Source organism: Myotis brandtii, unplaced genomic scaffold (assembly GCF_000412655.1).
Source record: "Myotis brandtii unplaced genomic scaffold, ASM41265v1 scaffold352, whole genome shotgun sequence".
Lineage (NCBI taxonomy): Eukaryota > Metazoa > Chordata > Mammalia > Chiroptera > Vespertilionidae > Myotis > Myotis brandtii.
Window position 1 is genome coordinate 811,851 of NW_005363542.1, and position 13,244 is coordinate 825,094.

Consider the following 13,244-nt stretch of genomic DNA (forward strand, 5'->3'; position numbering starts at 1 on the left):
GCACCCAGCTGATTCTGAGGAAGATGCTCCCACAGGCTATGGGGGTCAGCACCTCTGTGGGTTGTTCAACTTGAAATCAGCAACGCTGGGTTGTCCTCCTCCGAAACCCGGAGGACAGGGAAGGGGTGGCCGGGAAAGGGGAAAACATCCCCAAGCTCTGGGAAGAATGCCATTTGCAGCCGGAGGAGCGTAGGTTGGACACAGGAGCCCGGTTCCCTGGCAGAGCTGCAGTGTACCTGGACATCTGTGGGAGTGTTGAAGCCCTCACTTCTCTGGAATTTCCTTAAAAACAGGATCTTATACACAAGCTGAGGATTGAACCATCTGTCCTTCCAATACGCTGTCAGCTTCACAGTCCTGCCCGGGGGCGTGGGTGTGTGCCACTTCCGACCTTCACAGAGGTTAGAGGCCTTCCGGGCGGGGACACCGAGCTGTTCAGCACGGCCCTGCTTAGCATGCCGCTCCGAGGTCCCCAGCAGCCTCCTCCAACAGACGGACCTAGTCCGAGAGTTCACGTCGTGCCCTCCTCCTTCCCTCTGCACATACTGTTAGGCCAGCGCCAGGACTGTCACACAGCCGGTACATCCAGTGTTAAGTGCGTAAGGGGAGTTAAAACACTGAGACACTTCCATGCTGATTAGCAAATAATGACTGTCCCAAGCCTCCCCTGACCCAACACCCCCACCCACGGCTCTGCACCTCCCCTGGGATCCCCATCATGAAGTTGTAAATAACGAGTTGAAGCCTGGCATAGTGGGGGTGGGGGGAGGACGCTAAGACCTTCTGCAGCCCAGTCCTCCATGCTGACTGCTATTTCCAATATTACCTCTAGCTTCCACACTCCCCACACACTCATTCATTTTCCTGCCTCTGGGCTTCTCCTGGTGCTGTGCCCTCTGCTGGGAATGTCCTCCCCCACCCCCCTTGCGCTCAAACCCCTCGAACTCCTTTCGTATTTCAGGCCTTCGGTTCAAATACAAGTTTCTCTATGACGTTGGCCCCAATCCCAACCTCTCTCTTAAAAACAACCGTCCACTCTAGCACACCCAAGTGGCCGTCTCTCTAACCCCCTTTTTATAAGCTCTATATCCTGTCTTGTTCTAGTTATTTACTCACAAATTCCAACAGATCGACGTCCCCCACTCCTGAGATTTTTAAGACTAGATTTACAGGTAGAAACTGTATTGCTCCCTAGACTTCCAGGAAGCCAGCTGGACCAGCTGGTCGCCTCTGCGACACCAGCACAGTCCTGACTGTTAAGGCCCCTCGGACGTGAGGCCTTGCTTTGCCACTGGGGGGGGGGGTTGGCATCCCAGGCCCTTGGCTCAGGAGGGCTACAGCGACACTGTCAAAGGGCCAGCAGCGATGACTCAGAAAGGAAGTAAAAAGTCAGTGTATGGACCCCAAAAGCTTCTCAAATAAACAAAAACAAAAACACCCTACCCAGCGGCAGCCAGGGAAGGAGGGGCTGGCTCAGGTCGGCTTCCTATCACATTGATGGTGTCTCTTCTCATGGATGAAAGTCCCTCTGGGCATGCCAGGGGGTGACCTGCACAGGTGGTCAGCACACCCTGACCTTCCCTCAGGCCCCCTATTTCTAGGGTCTCATTACCTTGAAAAACAAGCATCTCAACGCACATTAGGTTTGAACCTCCTGAGGCAAGCTCAGATCTTGCTGACCCTTCCGCTCTCTGTAATCCTATCCTATATAATAAAGAGGCAATATGCAAATTGACCCTCACACCCTCACAAGATGGCTACCACAAGATGGCTGCCCCCATGTTGTCACAAGATGGAGGGCAGTAGGGGGCGACCAGGCCTGCAGGGGAGGGCAGGTGGGGGAGATCAGGCCAGCAGGGGAGGGCAGTTGGGGGAGATCAGGCCGGCAGGGGAGGGCAGTTGGGGGCAATCAAGCCAGCAGGGGAGCAGTTAGGCATCAATCAGGCCAGCAGGAGAGTGGTTAGGGGCGATCAGGCTGTCAGGCAGAATTGTGAGAGTGTCCGACTGCTGGTTTAGGCCCGATCCCGGAGGGGTCCCAGAGGGGTCCCAGATTGGAGAGGGTGCATGCTGGGCTGAGGGGATCCCCCACCCCTGAGTGCACGAATTTCATGCACTGGGCCTCTAGTTATCTAATAATTCTATTACTAGACACATACAGCATTTGTTTCATGCCAGGCTTTGTTCAATGCCCTCGGCCATACTGACTCATGACAACCTCTTATTAGGCATTATCATTAGCCCTATTAAGAAGTGAGGAAACTGAGGCAGGGAGCGGCGACATAATTTGTCCAAGACCTACTTGGGGACTGACCCAGCTGGTGGCCTGGCTCCATGGGACTGTCCTTACCCACTCCTCCATATTCAGTACGCAGCAGGAATGCAAAGAGGTTTGCTGAATATAAAATACATGCTCCCTGGGTTCCTTGGCCACAAGGATACTGGCTATTTTAACTGGGATTTTCCCAGGCACATGCCATCCTAAAACTTCTCTGGAACGCTTGGAGCTCAGTCAGCACCACACATGGACTGTACCACCCCAAACTGCGATTGCTGGGGAAGAGCGGTCTATAGGCTCTGCTTAGGGGTATGGGTGGGCACGGATAAACACCGTGGCTATTCAAGGGCCTCAGGGCAAAAGGAAGGCTTGGAGGCGGTTTGGCCACGTCAGGAGTGATAAACGTACAGTTCCTATTAACGCACAGAGGTGATGGACCATCAATAGGGAGCAAGCTGGCTGGGCACCTCCTTTCTCTCTCCGCTATGGGGCCGGACAATGCCTGTCTGTCTCGGTTTCCAGCCATTTGTAAAGACCTCAGAGCTTCCACGGCCTCCTGGGCAGAGCGACGGGGAGGAGGCTGGGAGCAAGGAGTCATTCATCACTGTCAGGAGATGTGCTGCACACAGCAGGCAGGCTTTCTTCCCTGCTGCTCCTGCAGCTAGAGCTGCAAATCTTGAAAAGATGCAGAACATGCACATCGCAAATAAACATTCATCATCTGGGCCCTGGGCCCCGAGAGGCCCCTCCCACAGGAGGCCCAGCGGCTCTGACTTCAGCTCCAGGAACTTGGAAGGGGGGTGGGGGTGCGGGGACATTTTGGGCGCCTGATCTCTGACCCAGCCAATCCCCCTCCTGGACAATCTGTTGAGGTTTTGGGGTAAAAATTCTCTAAAATGACCTCCACGCCCCTCCTTCCTCTACAAAGTCAGATTCCCAGATTGCTGCCAAGGTAGCTCATAATCATTAAATTATGAAAATACAAGTGGCCGGGAGGAAATTAATACCAGGTTAACTGCAGAAAGGCCTGCTTTCTGGTGAAGTCATTATAAAATTAAAATGTGTTATTTCTCTGGTGAGTCTGAAAAGCCTCCCACAAGGCCTGTGGCTCCACAGCAGGCCCGGATTCGCACGGGGCGGGGCGGGGAAGCCCTCCCGCGCCCAGCACTGCGAGGCAGAGGCACCTGCAGGTGCGTTCCCAAAGATCGGGTTAGAAGTGATTAAAGACAAAAAGAGGGAAAAGGACAGGGTATGAATTTTCCAATTACTCTTTAAAACTCAAGAGTCAAGCTGTTAGAAAACGCAGGCTTTCCCAGTCAGACTAATAATGCTGAGCTAATTAGACCCACAGGCATGGCTAACATATAAATTCAGGTCCAAAAGAGGGACACTATCCCTTTAAAAACTGCCTGGGGACCCGGGGAGAAGCTAATGAGGAGCGTCAGTTGGGGCTGCTTTATTCGGTGGCCCTCTGGAGGGCACAGCCTGGGGTTTCTGTAACAGGGCTTCTGTGCTTGATTCAATAAATCAATTTATATTAAATGCGGTGCGGCCCTGGCGCTGGCTTCATAAAGCACCCACGTCCCTGCAGCCTGCCTGGCGGCGTGGTCAGCGGGCGCTGAAAAGAGCAATAAAGAGCAAGATAGAAGCCGGATCTGCAATATTTATAAAGCTCGACCCAGCAGCTCCAGACCACGCTCGGGCGCTGCCTCCAGAGAGCTGCTCTTCAGAAAAATGTCTGGATTGTTGGTGAGCAGCCCGACGCCCTGGGCTGTGGCTCTCTCCCCGGAGCTGGGCTCCAGGCTCAGTCAAGAAGAAAGGTCACCCCACACAGAATGGAAGTGAAGCTGCTTTCTAACCCAATCCTCAGGGTCTGAGATGCTCCCCAAGAAGTAACAGGGGGAGCAGGAGGAAGGGAAGTGCCGAGGGCTGGGGGAGAGAGGGGTGTTGCTGACCAGGGCCAATGAAATGGGTCTTCCCGCTGACCCATGAGTGACCGCTGGAGATGAATCATCCCTAAACACAGGACTGATGCCCCTGAACATCTGAGAAGTGGTCACTCCATCCTCCAGGTGACACCGAGTCCAGCAAAACTCCTCTCGTATTTCAGACCTTCGGTTCAAATACAAGCTTTTCTATGACGTCGGCCCCAATCCCAACCTCTCTCTTAAAAGGTGGTGGTGGTGGGGGGGGCGGGGGTGCAGACGCCAGAGAATGTGGCCACACCACATTCTCCCTGGTGGTGCTCAGCTGTCCTTTTAAAGAAAATCCTCACCAGAGGACATGTTGAGTGAGAGAGAGAGAGAGAGAGAAACATCGATCAGTTGCCTTTCCTATGCGCCCTGACCTGACTGGGGATAGAACCGAAACCTTTTGGTGTAAGGGACGATGCTCCAACCAGCTGATTCACCCAGCCGGGGCAGCTGTCCTTCCATTTTTTTTTAAAAAAACAACCTCTTTGCCGTTGGGATGTTTAGTTACAGCCGGCTCCGTGCACCGTCCTCCAGCCCACCTAGACCCACACCCTTGTGTTATCTCGGTTGAACTTGTTGGGGTGAAGGACGCGGCCTGTACCGCACTGTGCACGTCAGGGGCCACATGTGCCTGCTGAGCAGCGGAGACGGGGCCAGCGCAACTGGGAAAGGAATTTGTTATCCAGCTGTAACTCAGAAGGCCACATGTGGCGAGTGGCTACCGTGATAGAGCGCACACACAGCAGAACAGGTTCCCTGTGCTGAACGGAAAAAAATGTAGTTGACCCCACTCTGCTCCCAGTGGAAAATCCTGATTTGCTCATAGTTTTCAGGGAAACGCAGGAGGGAAAATTACCCTGCTGTGTCATCAAGTTAGAATCATAAAGAGCAAGGGCTGCAAGGGATAAAAATGAAAGGTCACCCTCTGTGGAATCTGCCTACGGGAAGCTGTCTTTCCCCGGAAGCCCCGAAAGGCAGAGCCCAGCCCAGCCCCCACCCGCCGCAGAGGGCAGCAGCAAGGGGCAAAGGAAGCATTTGACAAAGAAATGAGAGACCGAGGCAGGGACTTGCCCAAGGCCCCAGAATCTTGGCAGAGCGAGGACCAGCACCGGGGAGCCTGCCTCCCAAAGCTGTGAGCTGGTTAGAAGCCAGGCCATCTCGAGTTACGGTCCCGCCTGTCCCCTGAAATAAGACCATCATAGATGTTGGAAAGGCTTTGCTTAAAGAAAGAATTCTGGTGTACGTTACTCATAACCAGAACCATCTGGAAGCAATCTCGCGTTCACACGATGGACTTCTCTTCCTCTTTGGCCCTCGCTCGCTCTATAAATCCCATCAGCCCAGGAACAGCTGCCGGAGCTGCTGGCCCGAAGCCAGGGGTGAAGAAGCTCCAGCCCTCCCCCCGCCCCCACTTGCTCCTCGCCCCATGTGGCTGGACAGAGAGCACCAAGAACACTGATTTTACACAAGAGCAAAATCCCCGGCAGGCCCAGAAGCGGGGACCTGCAGCCACAAGGCCAGCTCTGAGAAACCGTTGTTTCAACTCCCTCACACAGATGCTTGCCAGCAAATTACGGCCTGAGCGGGCTCCGAGGGCTGCGGGTGGGGACACAGACCTCAGTGCCAGCCAGTGTGCATCGCGCCGTTGCAGCTCAGGCACAAAGGGCTGGGGAGGAGGGGCACTGGCTGGTGTTGAGTTCAAGGCCGGATTCTGGCCCCAGGACCAATGACACCAGGCACAGAAGGTGAGAGCTGGGCCGCGTCAGGGATGAACTCGGCGCTGGGGGTTCTGTGAAGAAAATGCCTTTATAAATCAAACCACTGGGCAAACTATCTGAGGAGCGGCGGAAAGGGAGGTGGGGGAGCCAGGGGAGAGACTGATTTCATTATGAAGGTCCTGGTGACAATAAACTTTTGTCCTCAGTACAATCTGGGCCTGCCGAGCAGGTCCACAGTCTCTGAGAAAGAGCAAGGGTGGGAGAGAAAGGATGCCCGCCAGGAGGCAACAGACTCATCCTTAAAGATGAGACAAGGCTTCCCCGAGCTGACATCCTCTCCCACGCTCCCTCCCGCTGCAGACACACCGTGGACGCTGGCACAGTGCTCCTCTAACGAGAGCAGGCGTTTTCCTAAGCATCGCAGAGCTGGTTCCTTGGGGATCTTTTCCACCATCGCACCCAAAATCACACACAGGCTCTCAGTGATGAGTGCGAAGCATCATGTTTCACTCTGGCCAATGGTCTACTGGGTCAGAGTGAGACTAGAAAATTTACTGCCTAAGCAGCTTACTGCTCCTCAGATGCTTCGTCTCACCCTCTTGAAGCCTGGTGGGTAGAGGTCCCCTGCTCAAATTTATGCCACAGCTCAAAAGGGGATGATGACGTCTAGTCTCACCCTGGAGAAAAGCTAACCGGTGCACTGGATCAGAAAGAGCCATGAACTAGTGTCAGAAACCTGGGTTCTAGTCCCTGTTGTGACACTTGCGCATTGGTGGAGGCCAAGAAAATGGCCCTCTGGGCCTCCATTTGCTCAACTGCAAAATGGGAACAAGGAGGAGGAGCCACTCAGCATCTGGCAGTGCAGCCAGCAGTGCAAACGCACAGTCGGCCCTCCGCACCTGCGGGCTCCCAGCTGCACAACGGTTTCCAATCTGCTGTCAGTTGCATTCGTGGCTGAGAAACCCGGGGAGGCAGAGGGCCCACTGAATATTCCTTGGAAAAACCTGCCTGGAAGTGGATCTGCGCAGTTCAGACCCGTGTGGTTCAGGGGCCGACTCTAATTTAAAGCTTTGATGGGGAGGAAAAGCTACCAGTCCTCATCTCCTTTCCCATGAAATTGCCGGCTCAGAAAGCCAGCAAATTGTGGTCCCATTTTTTTAAGTCCCAATAAGTAATGGCTAGACCTGAGGTTTTCCTTTAGAGGCTAAAAAGTTTTCAAAGGGATTCATTAAAGTTGGGAGAGGGAGTTTACATACTCAGTGGTCTAAATTGGTTTTAAACTTCCCAACTTCTTCCAACAAAGATGTGAAGCGCTCTCCTTTGCCTTAAACATCATTTTCAAATCAAAAGTAAACACAGGTAGGAAGTAGTGCAAAGATGTACATACATCTCTGCTCACAGGCAAAGCTGGGAGGCACAGCCATGTAGGGAGGGAACGACGCTGAAATGAATCCACAGATCCGGTCTGAGGAAGCCATTCTCAGTCTTGGCTCCTCAGTGATAAAGTGTGTGTGTGTGTGTTTAAAAGACAGAGGGCATATAAACTTGGATATAATCTACATTCAAAAAACTATGAAATGGAGGTAACCTTTAGCCATTTGTTCACCAAGTTGGTTTTGGCTGCTTAGATGTCATTTGCCTTGCTGGCCTGGAAAGAACATACAGACAGCCTTGCCTCAAGTTCAACATGTTTCACATGAAAGCTCCTCATTCCTACCCTTCCACCCACTGGCCATCCACAATGTCCACCTGTCCCCACTGTCCCCCTCCACTCTGTCCATTACACCCCTTTCTTCCTTTCACCCAGTAAGTACTAGCTTCCTGTCTGCTATGTGTCAGGCACAGGACATGGGGCTCCCCTCAGGGGGCTTATCGACTACGTGAAGAGACATATTTAAACAGATAATTGAAATAATTCATGATTTACCTCTTACATGCATTACTTATATCTGGCCTATATGACCTAGCTTCTTGTTCATTTCCTTTCCTTGACTATTTTCTGCTTCCATCCCTCTATTTGGCCCTCGGGACCTCACACCTCTAGTTCTATGATTTGTTCCCCTGGGTATCTCTATCTGCTCTCTCTCCTAGTCCCCTTCAAACTCCTCTTAGAACCACTTTCCTAAAGCGTTGCTTTCATCTTTCCTTCTTCTCAGAAACACACAAGAGTAACCTACTGCCTCCCCCAGTAAACCCCAACCTCTCTGCCTGGCTCCCTTACCCTCGACCATGTTCCCTCAATGCCAGATCAGCTGGCCATTTTGCTTGCTGTCTCTTAGATGGACTCTTTCATTTACGCATTTACAATCACGTGGTTCTTGACTTGGGATGCCTTTCCTTTCTTTGTTCCAAATTCTGCAAATTCCAGACCAAACCCTGCCATGCTATTCTGAACCAGAGTAGCCCTCACCTTCAACTTTTCTATAAGAGTGCTGATTTTGCTAACAGGATAGAAATGAATTTACAAAGAACACCCAGTTGGTTTAGGGCAGGGGTGGGCAAACTTTTTGACTCGAGGGCCACAATGGGTTCTTAAACTGGACCGGAGGGCCGGAACAAAAGCATGGATGGAGTGTTTGTGTGAACTAATATAAATTCAAAGTAAACATCATTACATAAAAGGGTACGGTCTTTTTTTTTCTTTTAGTTTTATTCATTTCAAACGGGCCGGATCCGGCCCGCGGGCCGTAGTTTGCCCACGGCTGGTTTAGGGCAATGATCTTCAATCTTTTTTTATCTCATGGCACACAGAAACTAATTACTAAATTTTGCAGCACACTAAAATATGTATTTTTTGCAAGTCTGACAGAAAATAGGTATAATTTTGATTCATTCACACCAGACGGCTATTGTGTTGGCTGCTGTCATTTTTTTATTTGACAATCTGAGGGGAAAGAGGTCAGTGCTCCTGACCAAATAGTCAGGTACTGCATGTTTTTTCCCCCATTAAATCCTCACCTAAGGATATGTTTGAGAGAGAGAGAGATATGTGAGAAACATCGATCGGTTGCCTCCCATATGCACCCCGACCGGGGATCAAATCTGCAACCTAGGTATGTGCTCTGCCGGGGAATCGGACCCACAGTGCATGGTGTATGGGATGACAGTGCAACCGAGCCGCCAGCCAGGGCAGGCACTGCATGTTTTCAAAATTCACCAGTTGAAAATCGCTGGGTTAGGGTAATGAATCTGGGGCACCAAATCTCCAAAACTGAGAGCTGCAAATACAGTGGACCCTTTCTGATTAATACGTGCATGTTTAGGAGTATTTTAGGCTTTGTGGGTCATATGGTGACTACTCAACTACGCTGATGCAGCGTAGCCAAAGATCAAACATACAGCGCCAAACACGGCTGCACTAAAATTATTTATAGAAAGGGCCCGCGGGTAAAATTTGGCTTTTGAGCCACAATTTGTTAACCCTGTTGTAGAAGAAGAAGAGTGGATACTGGTGAGGATGTCCTCTTTTGGATGGCAAAGTACAACAGGAAGTGTCCCTTGGATCAGCCCCTTATCTTCCCTGTCGCTCCACTGCTCCTCTGAGACAGTATGTACCCTAGGAGAAGATTCCCAGCCTAGAAGTCATCACCATGGGAACTGGGGCTGTGACCATCTGTTACAGCTATTTTGGTCAACGAAGAAGAGATATCGGAATCTACTTCTTTGCCTGAGTTGGAGATACGGCGAGGTAAGAGTCGCCGGTCTCTTTCTCCAGTCATCCTCCAGACGGGCAAGAGGCTTACTGGTCAGGAACACAGGGCCCAAGGGCAAATCTTCACCCATTTGTCTCCGTGCCCCGCACTGCTCTCTCATTTAATCCTTACACCAACCCTCGTACCTGTAAGTACTTGATCAGTCTATTTATTTTTCAGGTGGAAGAAATCATGAGGTTCCTAGTCCCCGTTGGCCTGATCCACAACAGAATCGGTCTTGTGCTTAGCAAGGTGTGTTTGGAGAGTAAGATGCCCCCTGACAAGATTTCGTATTTCAATTTGGATGTGATGAAATAATGAGGGTAAATCATTACTTCTAGTCCTTACAATGACCCTTCAAAGAGTATATATGTTTTCATGATACCCATGGTAAACGGGGCTCATAGGGATGAAGTGGTTTATGCAACTTTGCCCATTTGGAAAGGTCCGAGCTAAGGTTCAATCCAAGGATAATGACTGGCCCAATAAACCTCTGGTCCAATCCTTCGAGCCTCTGACCTCAAAAACCAAGTTCAATGTGTTTCAAAAGCCCCCAAATGCTTGCTCTGTGAAAAGTGAGGAACTCTGTCACTCTGTGGGGTCTTGGGGTCTAGTGTCCCCGAGGAGAACCTCAGAGAAGCCGACAGGCCAACCAGCCCTGAGATGTGGGAACTGGACCCGGGCGCAGAGCAGAGGCAGCGTCGCCCTTTCCCTGACCACGCCCGGGTCTCGGGGCACCTCCTGATCCAAACTGTGCACGTGGCCGGTTATGGTGCTGACGCTGCCTTCACACGCCCTGGTGGTGGCGGAGGGAGGCGGGCTCTTACCAGCCTGTCATGTTAAAGTCCCTGTAGAGCATCTTCTTTCCCAGCTCCTTCCTCTGCACTCTCCTTGGAAACTCCAAATGTGTGAACTCATTTCCCAGCAAGTGAGGCTGCATGAATGCCTAAGAGCAGCAAGAAAGAAAACACACACACGCAGATTTAGAAGAAAAAACGAGACTCAAGGATGTTTTGCAAATCGAGACGGGCCATACATATTTCAAATACACACACAAAAATAGTTCCCAAATTTTAAGGAAAATAGATTTAAGAATCTCAATGCAAATAAAAATCACCCACTTAACTTATTGAGGGATGTAACTTTTTCATTTGATGTGAAGAATTAATTGTAAGTGAAGACATGTATGGACTGCCAGCGTTGTCAGGAAAAGAGACTTTCTCCCAAGGTTCGCTTTTTAATTCAAACCCGCTGGCACGCTGGTGAGGCCAGAGAGCCCCCCTCACTCCTTCCGCCTGCCCTTGGCTTTCTCTGCTGTCCTCTCCTGCACACTCCTGGGTCCCAAGCCGGGCCCTTAAAACCCGTGAGTCTCTTGCCCTAACCGGTTTGGCTCAGTGGATAGAGCATCAGCCTGCGGACTGAAGGGTCCGATTCCGGTCAAGGGCATGTACCTTGGTTGCACATACCCAGTGGGAAGTGTGCAGGAGGCAGCTGATTGATGTTTCTCTCTCATCAATGTTTCTAACTCTCTGTCCCTCTCCCTTCCTCTCTGTAAAAAATCAATAAAATATATTTTAAAAAACAAACAAAAACCTGTGAGTCTCCAGGTCAGCACAACGGCCAGAGCGAGCGGGCTGGGCTGGACGCCCTCGCTTCGGCTCTGCAGTAAGGCGATCGTGTAATTGGAAGACAGTTCCAGAGCAGATGGCTTCCTCCCCTCCCCCAGATCCCTGTTCACACTACAAAAGTATTGAGCAAACAGCTACTTAGGGAATTGCTTTGAAACAACAAACAGTCTCATGGTCAGGTTCAAAATTCAGATCCAGCTCTCCAAAATATGAAACGCTCCGGTGTGAACTCCGCTCGGCGGCCACACACCGGGAGCCCCCAGGGCTTCCCCACCCTCCTGCACGCCTGGGAGCAACATCGTGGCGAAGTGAGTCTTCTCTGTCTGGCAGGGAAAAGAGTGGGCAGAGCAAATCATGGCCTGGGCCTGCAGGAAATCAAGGGACCCCTGCAGCAGGCCAGATGGCCACGTCCTCAGCCCATTGGAAATAGGCCCTCCCACATCTTTCCCAGGACCTGACGCGGGTGGATCTCCCGCGGATGCTCGCAGGGGTTTCAGGGGTATTCCTGGGGTGTTCGTCACCAGCGTATCAGGAATAAAAGGAGGCAAGCTGAGTTGTCACCGGGCTGGTCAGATTTGCCAGATAACGGAACTGGAGCCAGCGAGTCCGAGCAGGATTGGGTACGTGACAGGCAGGGCCGGCCTGAGGGTGAGAAGGGGACCTGTCCTTATGCTGAAGCCCCGCCAGGTCTGACGGGAATTCTAGGTCCCCTCTGAGGGGCCCTGAAACCTTGGCTTGGCTCCTGATGGAGGTCAAGGACACTTAACACTGGGTTTCACAGAGGTTCCCTGGGAGGGACGGAGAGAGGGGACTAGTATTTAATAGGGCAGGTCCATGGCTTGGGCTTTGGGGGAAATGGACTTGGGTTTGAATCTAAGCTCTGCATTTATCATTTATAAGCTGTGTGATTTTCGGAGGTTAACCTCTCAGCCTCAGTTTTTAAAATCTGTACAATGAGATTAGTTATGTATTTATCTCAGACTATTTTAATGATGAGATGATGTCTATAATGTACTTATCATGGTTGTCTCCGTTCATAAAAGAAAACAATCATACCCATTTAATAACTATTGGGCCCACTACATCCGGGGTCCTACGCTAACTGCTTTGTGAGTTCTCATTTCACCCTCCCAACCACCTTACTGGCTACATAATTCAAGGGGCCCAGTGCAGAATGAAAATATGGAGTCCCTGTGCAAAATCAAGAATTCAAGAGCGTGACAGCAGAGCAGGAAGCCGAGCCCAGGGCCCCGTGCAGCTGCAGGCCACATGCCCGTGCGGCCAGCTGTGGGTACAGGGCAGATGCTGCTCTTCCTCCTCTATTTTGTCCACCCACGGAAATTAGGGAACAGAGGCATAAAAAGTCAACGAAGAGCAGCATCTCTTATGTGCCCTGACCACCTCCCAGAATGCCGGGACTGTGTCAGCGTGGAGTTCCGTCGCACCCCCTCCCTCCCAGGCACTTGAAATGCTGTGTATTACTACCCCAGCCGTCCTAAAGGTTATCCCATAGACTCAATTTACACACGAGGAAACCAAGGCCCAGAGAGGTTAAGACACGTAGCCTGGGCTCTCAGCCAGGCCTGTGTGGTTCTAGAGCCTGTGCTTCCTGTCGTCCCCAGGCCCCCATCCTAACCCTTCTGCTGGCCCTTTAACCTGCCCATACACACATTTACAAAAAACAATAAGGGGACGACAAAAGGCCTGTGATCTTGGTGCGCCCAGACCACACGAAGTCAGATCACAAAGAGGTCCCCGTGAGGACCCAGCTTAACAGCAGTGCAGCTCTGCACATAGCGAGGCCACAGAGATGGCCCTGACATTATGCTTTAACAAGTTAACTAGAAGAAATTCATGAGTGATTATAGTTCAAATCCACACAAAGGAATTCTATGCTGTCATTTACAATCCAGCTTAACAGCAGTGCAGCTCTGCACACAGCGAGGCCACAGAGATGG

General features: G+C 51.4%; 1 protein-coding gene across 1 annotated transcript in view; it reads right to left on the minus strand.

Annotated features, from left to right (window-relative positions):
• The window catches only part of PPM1H (protein phosphatase, Mg2+/Mn2+ dependent, 1H), a 241,360-nt gene that overhangs the window by 58,329 nt on the left and 169,787 nt on the right, over nucleotides 1-13,244 (minus strand). Inside the window, exon 7 of the mRNA XM_005871690.2 lies at nucleotides 10,486-10,604. Coding sequence (XP_005871752.1) covers nucleotides 10,486-10,604 — 119 coding nt within the window. The remainder of the gene's footprint in view (nucleotides 1-10,485; nucleotides 10,605-13,244) is intronic.